This window comes from Zonotrichia leucophrys, chromosome 10 (genome assembly GCF_028769735.1).
Source record: "Zonotrichia leucophrys gambelii isolate GWCS_2022_RI chromosome 10, RI_Zleu_2.0, whole genome shotgun sequence".
NCBI lineage: Eukaryota > Metazoa > Chordata > Aves > Passeriformes > Passerellidae > Zonotrichia > Zonotrichia leucophrys.
In genome coordinates this window covers 10,303,368-10,322,309 of record NC_088180.1, presented here as the reverse complement: position 1 = coordinate 10,322,309, position 18,942 = coordinate 10,303,368, and the positions used below count along the sequence as shown (strand labels likewise).

General features: G+C 41.2%; 1 protein-coding gene across 1 annotated transcript; it reads left to right on the top strand.

The window, feature by feature from the left end:
- Window positions 1–1,107: 1,107 nt before the first annotated feature.
- Window positions 1,108–17,225, top strand: SLC30A4 (solute carrier family 30 member 4). The gene is made up of 7 exons (XM_064721870.1): window positions 1,108–1,976; window positions 6,761–6,907; window positions 11,874–12,027; window positions 12,279–12,522; window positions 12,811–12,916; window positions 14,166–14,300; window positions 14,926–17,225. Exons 1-7 carry the CDS (start codon window positions 1,586–1,588, stop codon window positions 15,078–15,080), a joined length of 1,332 nt encoding a protein of 443 aa, XP_064577940.1. The 5' UTR covers window positions 1,108–1,585; the 3' UTR covers window positions 15,081–17,225.
- The last annotated feature ends 1,717 nt before the right edge of the window (window positions 17,226–18,942 follow it).

Sequence of the window (18,942 nt, the reverse complement as noted above, 5' to 3'; positions counted from 1 at the left end):
CATTGTAAAGTGGCAAGGGAGCTCAGATAAAGCGTCATACTTGTCTGTTTTTGGACATCATTAAGAGAACAACAATAAGCAACCTCCACCCAAGGCCAGTTTACCACAGAGGACTCCCCTCCCACGGGGCCAGTTGCAAGAAGGGGCTCACTCCCTATCCTGCAGCACTACCTTGCAGCCTACCAGAATCTGCTATCAGCCTTTGACCAGGAAAGGAGCACCCTTCTCCAAAATCCTGCACTTCTGTACAGCTCTAAAGTCTTCCCTTGGTAACTCCCTTCAACCCAGTAACAAAGCATGATATGTACTTTCTCTCTGACAGGCATGATTTCCCAGAAATGTTTATGGCTTAGTAAACTGACTGAAGACAGTAATAGAATTTGGCCAAAGGTACAAACTGATGCATAACACGTGTAGGCTGAAACTCAGAAGAAAATTTCAAATACTCAGACCATGAGGAGCAGGAAAAACCTCTCAGAAAAATTAATAAAGGCAAGAATCTAATTGCTATTGTGTTAGAGCACAGCTATGAAAGGAATTATACATCAGCAGGGTCTCTGAGGTTTGTTTCTCCTTACATCCTTTAAGGAATGTGCAGAAAGGCATCTGAAACTTCCTACAACTGTACCTTAACAGAGTTACTGAAACAATGTAAAGAGCTGTGCCGTGACAGAAGAGAAAGACAAAAGCAATACAATGCAAACTTCTGCCGTTCAAAATCTGAAGCCAGAGCACGGAACTATGCAGTTCAGGCTTCCAGCGTACTGAACACAGCTTCCTGCCTATCAGGGACCACCATACCTGCATTGTATGGCTTTGGCAATTCTTAGCCTCTACCTCGCATGGCATTTACCCGCTGAACACAAAGGCACGGAGGGACGGGAACAGCCCCTCAGGCCACCCCGAGGGACGCGCGGGTGCCGCCGCCGCTCCGGGCGGACCCCTGCGCCCCCCGAGCCCGCAGCGCGGTCCCCCCGCTCCGCGGGCAGCGCGAGCGCGGCGAGGCGGCGGCGGCAGGACTCGAACCCGTGGCCGTCCCGCGCGGGTGGCGCAGGCGCGGTGCCGGCGGGGTCCGCGGGCGCGCAGGGGACGCGACTCCCACCAACTGCGGCCGCCGCCGCACGCGGGGCGGCCCCGGGAGCGCGCGGGGATTGCGAGGGCGGCGCGCTGCCCGGCCGCAGCGGAGCGCGGAGCGGAGGGATGTGACGCGCATGGCGGCGGCGCTCCCCCTGCGCCGGCAGGGAGGCGGCCCCGCGCCGGGCGCCGCCTGCCCGGCCGCGGCGTGACCGGGGCCGCGCCGGCTGAGCGCTGCGCGGGGTGACCGGGGCTCAGGCGGTGACAGCGCCTCGCGGCGCGGTGCCCGGCGCGGAGGCGGCGCTGCGGGCCGGCGGTGCCGGGGCGCTCCGCGGCGGAGCCCCGCGCCCCTTTCCGTCCGACCTGCGCGGGGCCCGGCGGGGCGATGTAGGGGACATGCCCTGACGGGACGACGAGCGGTCGGGGCGCCGCCTGCGAGGGCACAGCTGCGCCAGCGGAGCCGCCCGCGGCGGGTCGGCCGCGCCCGGCGAGGCCCCCGAGCGCCGCCGCTATGGCTGGGGCCGGGCTCTGGGCGAGCATCAAGTCCCTGCTAGGGAAGAGCGAGGACCCTCTGTTCCTGAACGACTCCAGTGCCTTTGACTTCTCGGACGAGGTGGGAGATGAGGACTTCCCCAGGTTTAACAAGCTGCGCGTGGTGGTGGCGGACGACGGCTCGGAGGCGGCCCCGGAGACGCCGGTGAACGGGGCGTCCCCGGGGCTCCCGTCCGATGACGAGTCCCTGCTGGAGCGGGACATCGCCCTGCGCAGCGCCCGGGCCGGCCGGCCGGACCCCTGCAGCGGCTGCAGCAGCCGGCGGGAGCGCTCCAAGCAGAGGAAGGTGAAGAAGCGGCTGACGCTCGCTGCCCTCCTCTACCTCCTCTTCATGACGGGGGAGCTGATAGGTGAGTCGGGGGCCTGCGGTGCCTCACAGCTCGTTAGGCTGCTCTGGCCTTGGCCTTGAACCATCAGTCCTTTAGAGAGACCACAGAGATGAGCTGCACGTGCAGAGAGTGAGAGGGAATTAAGTCCGCCTGTATTTTCCTTGAAAGAATTTGCAACTTTCCTTACCCGAATCTCTCATCAATTCCCCGGAGTGGCATAAAAGATACAAATTTTTCTTTGTCTAATGGATTTTATTTCTTCTTGTAAGTTTTAAAGTTGTTTTTAACAAAGGAGAAGTGGCATGAACAATTTCAATCGCAATATTTTTAAATCAACGGCCATCAAATCTTGCTGTGCTTGCAGCAAGAGAAGAAGAGGAAAATACAGTTTTAAATGTGACATTTACCATAATAATGAAAGTAATACTCGGGGGTATTTGTCTTTATCCAGATACAGCAACACACACTATTACTTAGAACTAAAAAGACAAGTCCTGAGCTGTCAACAGCAATCCAGTGGAGACATCACTCCCTTGAGAACTTCTTGATGTCCTGCTGTGCTCTGGACTAGCATGTGCTTTATCCAGACATAAATCATATAAGCACAGTCATTTAAAGTGACTATTACTTTAATGCTTCCTGCTACAACATATAAGAATACCAAGTAGTTGCATTAAATTAGTTGTGGTTTTTGTTAGTACTTGCAGAAGTATAGTGGGGTTTTACCTGAAAATTAGTTCCCAATATAAACACCTGATTGTTGAAGAATGAACCCATTTCTCAAGTTCAGCTTTTATTGCTCCCTCCCAATGGCTATGCTGTGTAGGATGAAGGATGAGGAGAACCTGTGCATTATACACCAACATTATACAACTATGCTTTATCAAATAGGCTATAGCAGCATAGACTTGAAATAAAGTATGAGTGTCCTTGAGATGCATGGATTAGCTGTTAAATATTATGCCTTTTAAGATTTAAAATGCCTTTGCTGAACTTTACAAAGTTCAGTATTTATCTGTTAATCTCTGTTCACTTACTGTGTCCTGTTGTTATCTGTGTTTTGGATACAGCCATGCAGTGCAAGTGTCTGTTGGGTGTGACTCAGCCTCCTGAAAAATGCTTTCATGTTCTCATCGACTGTCCCCTGATTTGGAGTTGTAAGGAACACTGCTCAGTGCCAGTACCTTGATATGTATGTTGAGCCAGGTCTCTCCATAGCAATTAATTGCTTTTAAATGTCTTAAATTTCAACATTCAAGTCTGAATCAGAGCTAATCAGATTAATTACTTGCCATAATTCAAGCACACACAAAAAATCAAATCATAAAAACTTTCTGGAAATGAAGAACAGCAGCATGGGATCTACATCCTCCTCCTGACTTCTCCAAATTGAGTCAATTGAGTACTTGTGTGAAGTGAGCTCATGCTGTTGGATGCTTTTGCTAGGACAACTGTGAATTGTGTTCTTAAGACAAACTTGTGCAAGATGGATAGGGAACAAAATAATTGCTAGAGGACAACTATTGCAGTTTGTCCCACAGATGTAGGGGGAAAAAAACCCTACAATAGATTTTCCATTTTTCAGAGAAAGACCATAATATTGCCTGTGTCTGCAGCAGTTTTATTTGGGGCCTTATTTCAGGAATGTGGGTTAATGGAAAGAAATGGCTTTGCCTTTCAGCATGTCTCAGTGTGTGGCTGGTCATTAATAACAGGCCACAATACCTCAGCTTATTATGGCTAAGGCAGTATGTGTCAAACCTGTGGGGATTTGGCTGAATGCCTCCATTTGCCCCCTGTCCATGTTTTTCCTCTGGCTGAGATTTTGGTTCAGCATGAACTCAGGTAAATTTGATAAACAATAGTGTTGTCTTTTAGGCTTAGACATCCTTTAACATGAGAGTGATGTTTGTTGATTGTGTCAGAGTTCTGATGTACACTGAATTTAGTTTATCTGAAGGGCCTCATACTGAATAATGTCTGAGCTGTTGGCAGGTTGATGCTCAGGTCACTGGGAGTGTTTCTGTTTGGGGCTGTGGATCCAGTTCATGCTGTTGGAGACCTCTCCGTAGCTAGTGCAGGGAGAGCTCTAGAAATAATAGATGTTGAGAGTAAAAAATACTCTGATCACTGTCACATCATCTTTGTTCTTCCCTCAGAGGGCTTGGGCAGGCTGGATTTGTCTGCACAGAGTGTTAGTGCTGTACTGTGGACTCATCCTCCTCAGCTCTGGGTGTGCTGTTCCCATCCATATTTTGTTCTTTGGACACAGAATCAGAGCACTGAGGGTCAGACCCATCAGATATTCAGGCATCCATCTTCCGCAGAGAATAAATAGAGGGTTTGGATATCTCTGTAATTCAGTGGATCTTGACCTGAATGACTTGTCACAGGGCGAGTAATAATGAGCAGAAGAGTAATTAGAGATACAGCCCCCAAGTCCTGGCTCAGTGTCCCACCTGTTTAATTTATTTCACTCCAGCCCTGTACTGTGTTGTCTTTGGTTGGTTTGAAATTTCCAAATTTTATTAATTGATCTGAAGCTCAGGTATTTGGGAAACTCTGATCATGTAGGGTATTTTAACTGACTTCTTTCTATGATCTTTGACAGATTTGAGTTTCTAAATGAAAGGCAGAAGATTCTATCAGACAATTAAATTTTTCAGTAAAAATCTTTCTGGTGTCTGTTACCAATGTCAAGATGAAGGAAATCTTGTTTCAGCAGCTTTTTTTTGTGAGATCTTGATTGGCATATTTTCTCCAAACTCATTACTTCAGCCTATCTCAGTGTTTGTTGCTTCATTTGATGACCAGTTAGATAACAATTTACACTTTGGGGAAACCATTGTGCATCAAGAAATGAAAAACATATTGCAAGTCCTAATTAGCTTTTCTCACCGGGTTTTGATGTTTTCAGCTATGTTTAGAGATTTCTAATTGATCATCCATGAGGAGAACTGCTGTCCTTCATGGGTCACTGAGAACAGTGGTGAGCCATCAAGCTATTTGTAAAGGTTACAGATGTATTTTTTTTCAAGTTGCCAATTGTATCTAAACAGCCCCTAGGCAATACCTTTAACCACGTGATGAACTGATACCTTTAGAAACAGAGAACCTTTGATTCCAGGGTTTCTTAAATGGCAATTATGTTTTCTTAATCCACATGCTGCATTATGTTTAGCTTCAGTATCTGAATTCCTTCCTTATACTTTTGTTTTGAAAATCTTTAAAAGTGGGAGGCTAGCTGAAGTGGAATTAACTCATCTTGGATGAAGTGATGCTCAAAATAATACATAAGAATTAACATATATACTGTAAATAATGATATATGTAAAGTGCTGAACTAAATGTCCTTACATATAAATTATTGTTTCTTTGTTGACCATAAGAGAGGTTGGGTTGCACTTTCTAAATATTTTTTTTAAGTTATGGGAGAACACAAATTAATTCAGAAAGGAAAGGCATTAACTCATTTTACTCAAAAAGCTGCTGAATTGCTAAATCTTAAAAAGTCATTGTTTTTGAGCTGCGATGGCCTTTTGGAGAATTTCAGCCTCAGAAGAATTTGACATAGAAACTTCTGAACAATGGAAGAAAGGGGCTGGAGGAAAGGAGCTGTGTGAAATGTAGTGCTTTTGGTAGGTGGCCACAGCACAAACAGTACTGCAGGGCAGCTGTGCTCTGTGTTTGCCTGGGAGGAGAGAGTAGCTCTGTCTGCAGGTGTGTACATAAGAACACCCACAGCCACACACACACAAAGGTTTTATGACCAGTCTTAAAAGCCATCAGCCAGTTGTGAATTCCCCTTTGCTGTTTCCTCTGGTCAGCCTCTTCACTAAGACAATTTTAATTGTATGTGAAGATTTCTTTATTTGAAATGTTAGTTGGAGCCTGAAGCCTGCCAAATGGCACACCAGATGCACACTTTGCTCAGTACAATTTACAGGCTGCATGACAATCTCAAGGTAAAAAGAGAAACCGAATATTAGCTGAGCTGACACTGAAGATTTGATCTTTTCTGAGATAATGGGCTTACCTTCAAGCATATGGGAGACAACACAGCCTGTCCTTGATTCCCCTCTGTATAAGGGATACTTAGGTGAGAGGTGCATTGTTTAAATCTCTCACTCATCCAGCAGCAGCTCTAGCAAGTGAATTGGAACAAAGATATTAACCTCTGATCTCAGGTTATTTGTCTCAATGCAGCTCATTATTACAAGAAAAATTATGGTAATCAATAACAAAGAAAAATGCTGTACAAGTGAAAGTCATTGTCTGCAATAGATATTGCAAGAACTTTCACACTTCTGCCTGAATGGGGAATAATTAACGTTAAATGATAAAGTAATGAAAATAAAAAGGTGACAGGGTAAATTTCATGGTCATCGAATCTATGGAGTTCTGTTCCCGTTCTGTTATGTCAGAGTGTTTAACAGATGTAGTTTAACAAAAGAATCAGTTGATTAAACACATGTGCAGTAATATGAAGAGAAAAGATACAAAACTGTTTTGGACCTGATCTTGCAAACATTATGATGCAAGTAGTCTCTGTTACAATAACAGGAGTGAATCCTTTTTATGTTACTCTTAATAGAAAGCACACTTGACTGCACTTTTAACTATGGTAGCTTTAAATTACAGCATGGCATTTTGCTTGTAATGGCAAACACCCCTCCATGTTTAGGGGTATAAGGAGGGCTCTCATATACTATTCTGAGAAGAAATAACTGTAAGCTGTGCAAGAGGATATTATGTAAAATAATTAAAAATGTCTCATGTCCTGACTTTTCCTATTATGTTTTCAGGTGGCTATGTTGCTAATAGTCTAGCAATTATGACAGATGCACTTCACATGCTCACTGACCTTAGTGGTATTATTTTGACCCTCCTCGCTCTCTGGCTGTCTGCAAAATCTCCAACAAAGAGATTCACTTTTGGATTTCATCGCTTAGGTATGTAGCTATCAGATTCTGCTGGTAAGGAGTATTTGAAGCAAGGACTGTAAAGAGCACCTAATTCTAGAAGAAAAGGTAGCTAGAAAGGAAGTAGCAACAAACCTAAGAGTTGCTTTAACTGACTCTCAATGTCCTGTCACTGGCCATTGGGGATGCACTGCTTAGGTTGTATTGCTACAAGTGAATAGATTAAAAAAACCAAAAAACCAAACTCAGCCAAAAGTTTGATGGCAGAATTTCATTCACTGGGAGCAGGGCAAGTGCCTCCATTTCTGTGGGACTGGCCCTTAGCAGATTGAGTTAAATTCTGAATGCTTGATTCATCTTCCTTCTTGAAGAGGAAGGCTGGGGAATTGAATTCATGGTGACATTGTTGGTGCAGGAGCTGTGCATGTCAGCCCATGGTTGTTCACAACAGATTATTGCCAGTGCCCAGGAGTTAAAAAATCTTGTTGACTTCAGCAGAATTGTGATACTGGAAAAAGGTCCTATTCAATGTGAAAAATTACATTTTAATCCACAGCTAAGAAGTTATGTAGAACATATTATTAGAGAGCTCTGCCCTGCCAAAGCTCATATAAATCAGGATTCCTCTTGCATTCCCCAAACCACAGAAAGCTGAGGTCAAAATGCCCCATGGTTTGCAAAATACAGCAAGTTACTTAACCTCTGTTCAGTTTAGGTGTCTCTAAAAAGAAGTATAAACAGAATTATGGACTAACCCTTGGAAGAATATTTTCAGGATTTATTACTTCATGTTTGGAAATGTAATGATGATAAAGGGTGTTTTCATGTGGTTGCTAACTGGATATAATACCCAGCTGCAGGTCTGTAGACATTTTAGCAAAAATTTCAAAGTATCTTTTTCATGAAATAGATAATTTCTAGTGTCCCAGTTTTCTACCTGTTTTCTATAACACTCTATAGCCTACATTTTTCAAGGAATTTCATTCTTGTGTAGTCAATATTTGCAATTCTTATTTTGGCTGCTAGAACAGCAGTAGAATTCAACAACTCCATCACTCCTTGTCATTTGTCATCAGTTAGTCACTAGCGCATGAATGCATAACTCTGTACACTAGCAAAGCTCTTTGGGGCTCTAGCATGAGAGCATTAGCAATGCCAGCTTTTCCCATTACAAACTTTTCTTTCATGAAGTTTTAATTTTGTGATAGGAGCTCCTCTGATGCTGAAACCTGACCTTGCAGGTATGCCCCTGGCATTTGCTCATACTCTCCAGAAGGATGTTAGCATTTATACATACTTTAACCCTATTTCAAAATAATTTGGGTAGTTTACATGTCTTTGTAACTTTTCTAAAATCAAATAGCAAATACCTTGAATCTGCCTAGCTGAAAACAGGGGTTTATCTTAAAAAAAATAATAGGACCTTACTTAACCATTAAAATATTCTCAGTTCTGTAAATTTTTGCTGACTTTTCAATTAATGTGAAAGAAGAAATCCCTGAGGATTCCTGCCACCTCATTTTCTGTATGTTTTTTTCTTTCCAGTTTACTGTCAGGAAAAATACTAGTCATGAACTAGCCAGACTGATCCAGTGGTGGTTCATGGGCCAGATGTGGCCCATAAAATTAATCTGTACTGCCCTTCTCTCTAGGAGCAGCTACAGGGAGCAGCCTCTCAGCTCTGCAACAATTGCTCCTCATTTTCTGCTCCCAGTGCTGGCAGGTGGTCAAAGACTAGAACAGGTTGTGGAGTGGAAATAGATGAAACCCACCTGGAAGCAGCCCTGAGCAAGCTGCTGTGGCTGACCCTCCTTTGAGCAGGACTGCACAGGTTCCAGGGCTTCCTTTCCACTTCAGCCATCCTGCATGAGCAGCAGCAGTGCAGCTCCCCCTGGATGAGCAGCAGGAGAGCCTGGGGCTGGGAAGGAGTTTCTGTGCTGCAGGAAGGAAGAGGAAGTGAGTCAAGGCTTTGCCAGGGACCCCCAAAGTACAGAAGATCTGATGGTTCAAAATTGAAAATACAGTCTTTTTAAAAATCACATTTGTGAAATTTATTTGCCTGATTTTAGGCACCCAGTCTGAATGCTGTGGCCTGAGGGCCCAGTTTCACACATCAGTGAGTGCTGGCAATGGAACAAAGCAGTTTCTAGGGTATATCCTTGTTGTAACACATTTTTCCAAGTAACCTATATGTAAGAAGCTTGTCAGCAAATAATATCAGTTCAACAATAGTTTAAACTTCACAAGAGAAATGTTAAAACATGTCAGGATGTTAGAAGTAGGGTACAGATTTGGTATCTGTCACAGAAGAATATGTGGTTTATTTCTTTAAAGCTGGGAATATGTGCAAAAACTGTGTCATCACTGACCTGCTCTGCATTAAGTTTTAAGATAATCTATCCATTCAGTAGTCATGAAAACATTCTAATGAACAATGTTTCTGGTACTTGTTATTATTTTTGTTTGCAGAGTGATGAATTTTCAATTATTCCCATAAATTTCACTTTGTAAAAGCAACAGACCTGTTAGTTGTCTAGTCAAATTCCAGAAGGAAGTTAGCACTAATTTTCGTTTATTTGAATTCTCTTTGAATACATAATATATAAGTTCCATCTTCAGTTTTATTCCATTTTCAGTTGTGAAAAGGAAGCTGACAGATTCAGGAATAGGTTAGAAAAGTGAAGACAAAATAATGGAAACTGTAGTCATGTTAAAGAAGAATTAAATTCTTGAAGCCAAAAATAGTTCAGTTTCCCCATACCTCCTTTTCAGCAAGACACTGAGCAGATTTAAGCACAGATATGGAACCTGGCACTCGTCCATTGCTGCAGAGACAATGTTAGTAATGACAGAATCAGCCAGTCCACTGAGACTGTGCACAGTTCATTTCACAAGAAGGGAAAGATCTCAGCACAAATCTACAATGCTGACATGACAGTGACTCTGGAAGAAACTGCAAGGAAAACACTGGTTTCCAATGCAGAAAATATGGGTTTAGATTGTAAAAGCACACTATATTATTTCTCTGGTAAATGCTAATGTGCTATGGCTTCACAAGTTTTTAAAAAAGCATTCTGGAAAACCTTCTAAGCAATGTATTGTGTATTTTTAGGACTGTTGCCCTGAATAATCTGCCAGCTTCGTAAAGATAACTTCCATTTCTGTGGCTATTTCCAGGATTTTCAAGTTGCTCTGAAATCATCTCAGATTATGACAGTTGACTTTCAGAGCCTTGTTACTCTGCCTGGTAGTGCTGTTCCTCATCCAGGCACTGACACACTACCCAGCAGCTGAATGTGTTGGTGTGAGTTTCTTCTCCCATAATGATTTTAATAATTCAGTGCACGGATCAACAGATTTTGGTGACATTAAAATGCTGATATAGCTGTAATACTCAATAAATAAAATTAAAACACTTCTGTGTTAGAGAAGACATCTGCAGTAACCCAAGTTGTACTTCAGGCTGACAGATTGAAAGCAGAGGAAGAAGAGAGGCAATTCTCAGATGAGTATTCTTAGAACTATGGTACAGCCAAGGGCAGAATTTTGCCCTTACTGGGGAATAAATCAGGGCAACATGTGTGGATCTAGGGGGAAGAACAACCATTACAATTCCAAGTAAATTAATTCCACCTCTGATCTTTGAGTTCACAGAGGAAGGCTGAGATCCCAGTGATCCATCTGGCAAGTGACAGTAATGAGCATTATGCATAATGATTACAGATTACTCAGGCATGGCTGCAGATTTATATGCAATACAATGGAGCAAGCATTAAGGCTTTCCCAGGGCTTTTTGTAAAGCCCTGTATTAACTTGATTATAACTGAGACAGTCTTTAACTGGGCTAATGTTTTCTCTGCCAGCTGTGTTGCCTTTTTTTTAAGTTTCAGCTGCTGCAGGCGATAGTTTTCAGAATATGAAGCTAGAGGGTAAAAGTACATTTCTGATAAAAGCAATCTAGTGGCCCATTTGGAAATACCTATTTTCTTTATAGTAGGACCTTAAAACTGTAGTGTGGACTCATCCTTCTCAGGTTTGTGTGCTATTACCAGCACAATTTCATGACTTGGGCACTGAGGCAGCACAAAAGTCCCGACCTATAAAATATTTAGCCCTGTTTACTCCCATCTGAACAGCAGGAATCTCATAGAGAACTGTAACCACATTCCACAGATGGAAATGGCAGCAAAAAGCACAGAACAATGAAATACGAGTTTTTATTAGTTTTGCAATTTTTATCTTTATTTAGATATGTGTTTCCTTTTGAAAGTCCCTGCTGATCAGATAAAATTCCTATGCCAAAAGAATACTCCTGATGCTTTCGTTTTTTGTTAAATAATAGCATTTGGTAAATACTAGATAATGCTCGAACAGCATATCACAGCAATACAGAAACTTACATTAAGCAAGGCTTTGTAGCTGAAATCTGCCTCAGATAACACTTATGAACACGTATGTCAAGGAGCTTAAGAGTATAGTGTGTGACAAATTTGTACTGTTTGATTTCTTTAACTTTTTGTAATTTCTTCTCCATCCTAACTAAAAAAAAAGGATATATAAAAATAATTTCTAAACCCAGCTTAATACTCTGGACACTTAAAATCAAGGTTTCCCTTATTTGTGGGTAGGCTGGTAACATGTGAGATCACCTGTCCTCCTCATCCCTGGACAAGGCCTTTGTCTGCGAATTTTCAGGCAAATGTTCTGGGTATCTGAAGAAGTCAGGATCATTACCTGTGCAGAAGTTTGCAGGGAAAACGTAATTTGAGGTATATACTGATGACAGGGACATGTGAAGGAGTTTATTAGAACAAACTCAGTTGGTTAATCCTATTTTACAAGTTTTAATTTAATTTAATTTATCACACAACTTGTTTGTTTATATTGGTATTATATGGATAAAATAGTTAAAATGAGGCCCTGTCCACATTCTAATTTGGAAATAGAAATGGATCTGAGGCACATTTTTATAATGTCTTTTCCTTTCTGTTTGCAGAAGTACTGTCAGCCATCATTAGTGTACTGCTGGTCTATATCCTTATGGCATTCCTGTTGTACGAGGCTGTTCAGAGAACAATCCATATGGACTATGAAATAAATGGTGATATCATGCTCATCACAGCAGCCGTTGGTGTTGCAGTTAACTTAATGTAAGATCTCTCTCTCTTCATTAACCCTCATAAATGTATTCTCAATAAGCTGCTAATTCAGTCATGGCCTGTAACTTTGTCATGGGATGTAATTTTGCTGGACCTCTTAATTTTCCCAGATAAGACAAGAAATTACACCGGGTATTATTTTTCAATTATTTGGTTTAAAATGAAAAAACCCTAACAAACCCACCCCACCCAAAAAACCCTAAAGCTTGTTTCTTGAAACATTTCTCTCCTTTCCCTTTCAGAATGGGGTTTTTGCTGAATCAATCTGGCCACCTTCACTCCCACTCGCATTCCCACGCTCACTCTCACGTACCTCAGGTGAGCTCTCCGAGCGCAGCCCAGGGCAGCGGCCACGGGCACAGCAGCCACGGGCACAGCAGCCACGGGCACAGCAGCCTGGCAGTGAGAGCAGCCTTTGTGCACGCCCTGGGGGACCTGGTGCAGAGCATTGGGGTGCTTGTAGCTGCCTACATCATCCGCTTTAAGGTAAGGAAAGGCCTCTCCTGGAGGCACGGGGAATCTTGGCGGTTCACTCTGGTGGTTAAAGTCAAAAGGGGCCTGTTTTTATAAGTTATTAAAAATAGCTTTTTAATGATATTTTATGATAAGCTTCATACATCATGCAAAATAAGCAAGACTGTCTCTACTATATATATTGTAACTATTCAAACCTGGAAACTTGGAACCAGAAGTAACTGTGTCTTCTGAGTCACATTTTTGTAAGTGATCTTGTTTTCATACATCCTTTGACATTGTGAAATTTGCCTTTTGCAGCCAGAATACAAGATTGCTGATCCTATATGTACATATGTATTTTCCATACTGGTGGTTTTTACAACAGTTCGAATTCTGTGTGACACGGGAGTTATTATTCTGGAAGGTAAGATCTGTGCCCAATCTGCAGTGCTTTACATGGAAAATAGATTTCTTGACATCATAATCCCCATCTCTATGTAGATTGTACCTGGAGACCTGTCTGTCTTGGTGCTGCTTTAGTCTGGTGGCTCTTTATGGCTCCTCTAAACTGTAGCAATTCTTAAGTGTCTTTGACTGTGGCCAGAACAACACAAGTCCTGTATCTGCAAACTCTTTACCATCAGGAGATGCAGATGTGAAATGTACAGAACTTTCTAGTGTGTCTGCAGTGACTCTCAGCTGAATCAAGTGAACGTTTGCCCAGACTCAGTTCTACACTCTCACTTCTATTACTTGTACAGTCAAAGTGAATGTGAATGCAGGTAAAAGGAGGCACCAAGCACAGGCAAATGGCTGGACATTTTGTTTCATGTGAGGCAGTCCTAGACACTGAACTTTCAAAAGAGACAGTACTGGAAATAATGTAATTTAAGAGACAGTAAGGCACCAGGTTCAGAGAAGTTATGCAAAAAGTCTGAAGAAATCTGAGAAGCAAGTTGCTGAACTCCTCACAGTATACATAAACTCCATAAATCTAGAAGATAAGCAATAAAAGCTGCTGTAGCATCAAAACTACTCAGAAAGAGTTTATTCAGTACTTGCATTTGTTTTTGACCCAAGTTGGTAATCTAAAATTGTGATTTTGCCCTTTGTACAGAAAAAGGATGTGGTGGTAAGTTAGAGATGTGCTGCTGAAAATACCAAAAGGACTTGATCTGTGATTTGCAGAGAGGACACTCTGTAAAACACAGTCCTCTGTGTTGACCACTGCACATGGATTACTGTAGCCTGTGAACAGGATCCCAGGTACCTGAAATGCAGTTTCAGGAGACAGGCCCTAGCTTTTTTTTTTTAACAGATTTTGACCCTGGAGTCCAGCCTAAGCTGTTACTAAGGGTTAGAAGTGCAGTGAAGTTGTCAACAAAAGTACATCATTGTAAATGATATCTAATGCTGCTGTTGCCAGAGTGTGGATTCTGGACAGGACAGATTCCACTGAGACAGCTCTGCAATTCCTGAACAACTTCTGTATCCATACCAGACTTAACTGGCCCATTTCCATATTGTTTTCTGTTGATAACATGGAAGTTACTAATCCTCTCCAACAGCACAAATTCTAATTTCTTTGACATTGAGATCTGTTGTAACATTTTAAAGGCTACTGAGACTCTGCAGAAGACAGAATTCATTTTATCTCATGTTTGGTATCACAGGAGTTCCAAGGCACTTAAATGTGGATCGCATCAAGGAAGACTTGATGAAAATTGAGGATGTTTATTCTATAGAAGATTTAAATGTTTGGTCTCTCACTGCAGGAAAAACAACTGCCATAGTCCACTTGCAACTAGGTAAGCTGCTGGATAGCATAATTCTAAATTAAATCCAAGTTTAGGAAAAACCCCACCACTTCCTCTTCATATTGTTATTTAAATTGAACCAAGAAATACCATTCTGGGGAAGGAAAATCTACTAACTCTGGTTTTGTACAGCAAGGAATAGAATACCTTGGCCAAAAAAGACATGGTGTAAATGAGAACTGTGCAAATAAAATATTTTTATACCAAAATGTCCAATGCAGGGAAAAAAACCAACACAAAATTTCTCCTCAGAAATTTTCTTACATGTTTAGGGAAAGAAAGGGTGAAGTTCTAATGTGGAACAATCAACACATGAAAAATAAATGTTTTGCCCAAAATGTGTGCTGATTCAGACATCTAACTATACTATGAATATTAGTTCCTAGTAGGAAAGCTCAGGTTTTTGGGGGGCAAGTATCAAATACACACAGAGTTCTATCAAGAGAGGTATAAAATGATGAAGAGAGAGTGCACAGTGACCACAAGAACAATATTAAATTAATAAAGTGTGAGCAAAAATTATTCTCAACGGTGGCACTGTGATAAGTTTGAGAACATTTGCATTGCTCAGGTTTCTCAAGGAGTGAATTTATTAATTCTTTTCTTAATTTTGCAGTTCCTGGTAGTTCATCTAAATGGGAGGACGTTCAGTCCAAGGCCCGGCAGCTGCTGCTGAACACGTTTGGAATGTACAAGTGCTCTGTCCAGCTTCAGAGCTACAAACAGGAAATGAGCAAAACCTGTGCGAATTGTCAGAGTTCCAGTGCCTAATTTCATATGTTTTGGGAACTGCTGCCTTATTCTTTACCTTGTGTAGTCAAAGACTGAGAGCAATAAATGCAAAATGAAAATTACCCAATAGTAACCATTAATATGTGGATTTGTACCGTGGGACATGCAGCAGGGAGAACTGGTGCTGCAAAAAGTGCAGTGGTTGCCCTACAGAACATTTATTTCACTCTCTCCGTTGTACTGGTTTATTCAATTTATTATGGTTTTGAGACAAAGCTGGGTTTGGATTATTGTTTACAAACTGGAACGTGGCTCTGCAGATACCTCACAAATTACAGTCCAATATTGTCCTTTAAACATTATGTACCACAAAGTACCTGCACTCCAAAAGGAGCATCAGGCATTCAGTATTTCAGTCAAAAGTCTCTAAAGCTGATCATACCAGGGTTGCACAATATATCATGATCCCCAAATTAATTCTTCAGTATTTTTGCAATAGTAATTTTCACACAGTATCTCAAATTATTAACATGTACATTAAGTTGAATTCTTGTGGAAACTGTCTCTTTGGAGAGACTGCAAATTACAGAATTTACTGTACCCAGACCAGAAAGTTAGCTTTAATCTGGGCATTCAGAGATCCAGACAGGAAGATCTTTGCCCAGACTTCTGGTATTTATCTAGACCCAACACTGGACCCAAAGTGTTTTAAGTGATCAGTTATCTTTAATGTGTTTTAGAATAGGATTTATACATTAGAAACAGGTTATTTATTTTATAAAGTTTTGACTTGTAAGAGGAATTTATTATTAATAATCTTGAATGTCTAAACCATCATTTGATTCACATTAGAAGGCCAGTTGATTAGCATGCGTTCTAATTGTAATTAATAAATGTCCTGTAATTGATAATTTTTTCCATGATTGTTTTGTTTTAAAAGAAAAGGCAAATGATAGAAGTGCTATTTGACTTGGAAATACTCTCAAATGCAATCTACAGATATGTGCATCCAACAGGAAAGTGGGGAGCAGAAGTTTTAGACATGCACAATTCCATCCATCACAATCTCTGACCTTTCATCTTTAAGCACAGCGTGGCAGCATCCTGACAGGAATGCCACTGTGATAGCAGTTCCCACTACTTAGCTTATGGATAAAGCAAAATCCAAGCAAGCTCTGTAACCTGAAGGTGTTGGACAACAATATCATAACAACCTACAGTGGCAGAAAGGCCCTTTTGTATTTACAGAGAGGAGGCAACCTGAAAGACTGTGTATTCATTTGGACAGTTCAGAGTCCAAAAAGTGGAATTGTTTGGCCTCATTGTGGAACCCCTGTATTCTGAATGTACCCAAGATAATAAATCTTTACACTAAGCTATCATTCACCTACAAGGCCAGATTTAACCTGCTTCTGACGTCAATGGCATTCAAGAAGCGAAGAGCAGCAAGAACATGATGTACAAAGTTCAGAAGATGGCAAGAACTTGGCTTCAAGTATTTTTTGTTTATTCTGTACTTTCACCTTATGCAGAACTTCCACTGACATGGAAAGTAGTTCTCTGTGTGGATCAAAAAGGAAAGCTTTTGCCAGTTATGGTTATTGTGATATTCAGCTGTGAATACTTCAGCTATTTTCTGTTTTGAAACTCGCTAGGGTTTCACATTTTCATAAGGCTGATTTGGAGGTAACAATTTTTGCTTCTTTTCCTCTTTCTGGAGGTAGGGATCACATGATGAATTTTTATTGATGAAAGCTGACAGCACATTGAGAATCTGGACAGAGTGCACATAACACCAGATTGTATCTGTTTGGGCAAGGAACAGGAACGCTGGTGTACAGCATGGGAGTGTGTGCAGCTGAAAAGCAGCACTGTGCTTGGGAAGGTAATGCTGCAATACAAACACTACCATCAATTAAGCCATATCACAGTTCATTAAAAACGTGCATCCCATCCTTTCAAACTTACTGGCAAAAACCACAAACAACAGGTATTTTGCACATACTAATGCTCAAATGGGTTTTAATTAAATTGGGGTTTACAGTTGATGTAATTAGATGTTGAAGTACAGTAGACATGTATTGTATTTGCAGTTTTTTAATAATTTACTATACATTTGTTTAATTGAAGAAAAAAGGTGTGTTGTTCTATTGTGGGTTTTATTAAATCGATTATTAAACTTCACATTGTCTTATAAAATATTTATTTGTATTTCTCTCTCTCATCATCTTTGAATTCCTACAGCAATCTGATTCTTAGGGCAGCTGTATTTTGAAATGTCTGAACACTCAGCTTCAACTCAGTTTGCAGATGCTATACATAGAATTAATTAAGTCTGTGTTTAGTCAGAACAACTTAAGACTTGTGATTTCACATGCAATAACTGCACTTCAGAAAGTATAAGCTGACAAAGCATGGTGAAGGATTATCATGAAGCAACTGGCAAAACATTCTTGAAACCCTACATTCACCCTTGAGGGGCCCTTGCTACCAAGGTCTGTAGACTGGAAGTTCAGAGAAAAGGCAACAGAAGACAAAATGAGAATAAAGAATAAAATAATCAGTAAGCTTTTATGGATACTCCAAGTATCAGCTTAGAGGAAAGGGGCATTATTATAAATAAGGTCTCTCTCACGTTTTTCCAAGCCAGATTTAATGTGGCTATGATAGTTTACACACTCTTACACTATTCTTTTCCTTCCTACAAATCCTTACCCTTCCTTCTTTTCCTTCTTACAAATCCTCTGCCTGAAAGGAAAATGCATATACTTGACAGAACTTCTTTCCAAACAAAAAACTTCCAAGATCCAAGCAGGTTTCCACAACCAGCATCCCTGGTTTCCAGAGCTGTGCTGGAATACTCTTGCTGACTGAACAGATGAAATCCCAAGGAGAAGGTTTTTCCTTTCTAAATCTGTGATTGTCACCCATCCTTTTCTGAAGCACAGATACAGTTTTGATGACAACCTACTCATATGAGTCAATTAAACATTTTCATATGAGTAGACTGCAAACCCTCACATCCTACTCTTCCCTTCTGAAGTGTTCTTATCCTAAAAAGAAAATTATCAGAAACATATTTTGTTTCTGAATGTTTTCCTTGCTTAATTATGTGGTTTGGTTTTTGTTTTTAATTGTGTTGACATTTTGTCTTTTCAATACCAGCAGCATTTCTTTCTTCACCAGCAGAATTACCATTTAAAATGTCATACTTGAATCTGGTCTTCAATTATCTCACTACTGTACATATCTGCTATTTCTTGCAGAATCACTCCCAAGTGGCAGAGTGACTCAGAAAAGCAGAAGGCTGGCATTTAAAAGTAATTTTCTGACATAGAAGCAAAAGCCCCAGAAGACACCCATCAAGTAATGAGTGGCAAGGATTCTGTTCAGGTATTTTGGTGGGATCTCATGAGGACACTGCACTGATGCTGCACAGGCAGGGCTGTTAAAGCATTGTTTCTACAAATAACTGTAAGAGTAATGAACAAAAGTGAGTGCTTGGGTAAAAGACATGGTACATTCTGCAGCAGCTTCCTAGTCCAATAAATGAATCCATTGCCAGAGAAGGTTCCCTTGGGATCTCAAGAGAAGGGGACAACCCCTGGAAGTATCCAGCTCACTTCCCTCTATCCAAAAGGGCAATGCCAAGGTCTTTTTTCTTGCTGGTTGCTCCAAACACATTCAGTTTTCCCACGAGTGAGCACACATATCTCCAATGTCATTTTTCACCAACTCTTTGCATTATGCCACTATTGCAATGACTTGATGAGGGTTCCTCAGGGTGAGAGAGATGGACGAGAATCTTGGTTCATGATCAGAAGGCTGGATTTATTAATACAAGATATATATGATACAATATGACTATACTAAAAGGAATAGAGAGAGAAGTTGCAGAGGC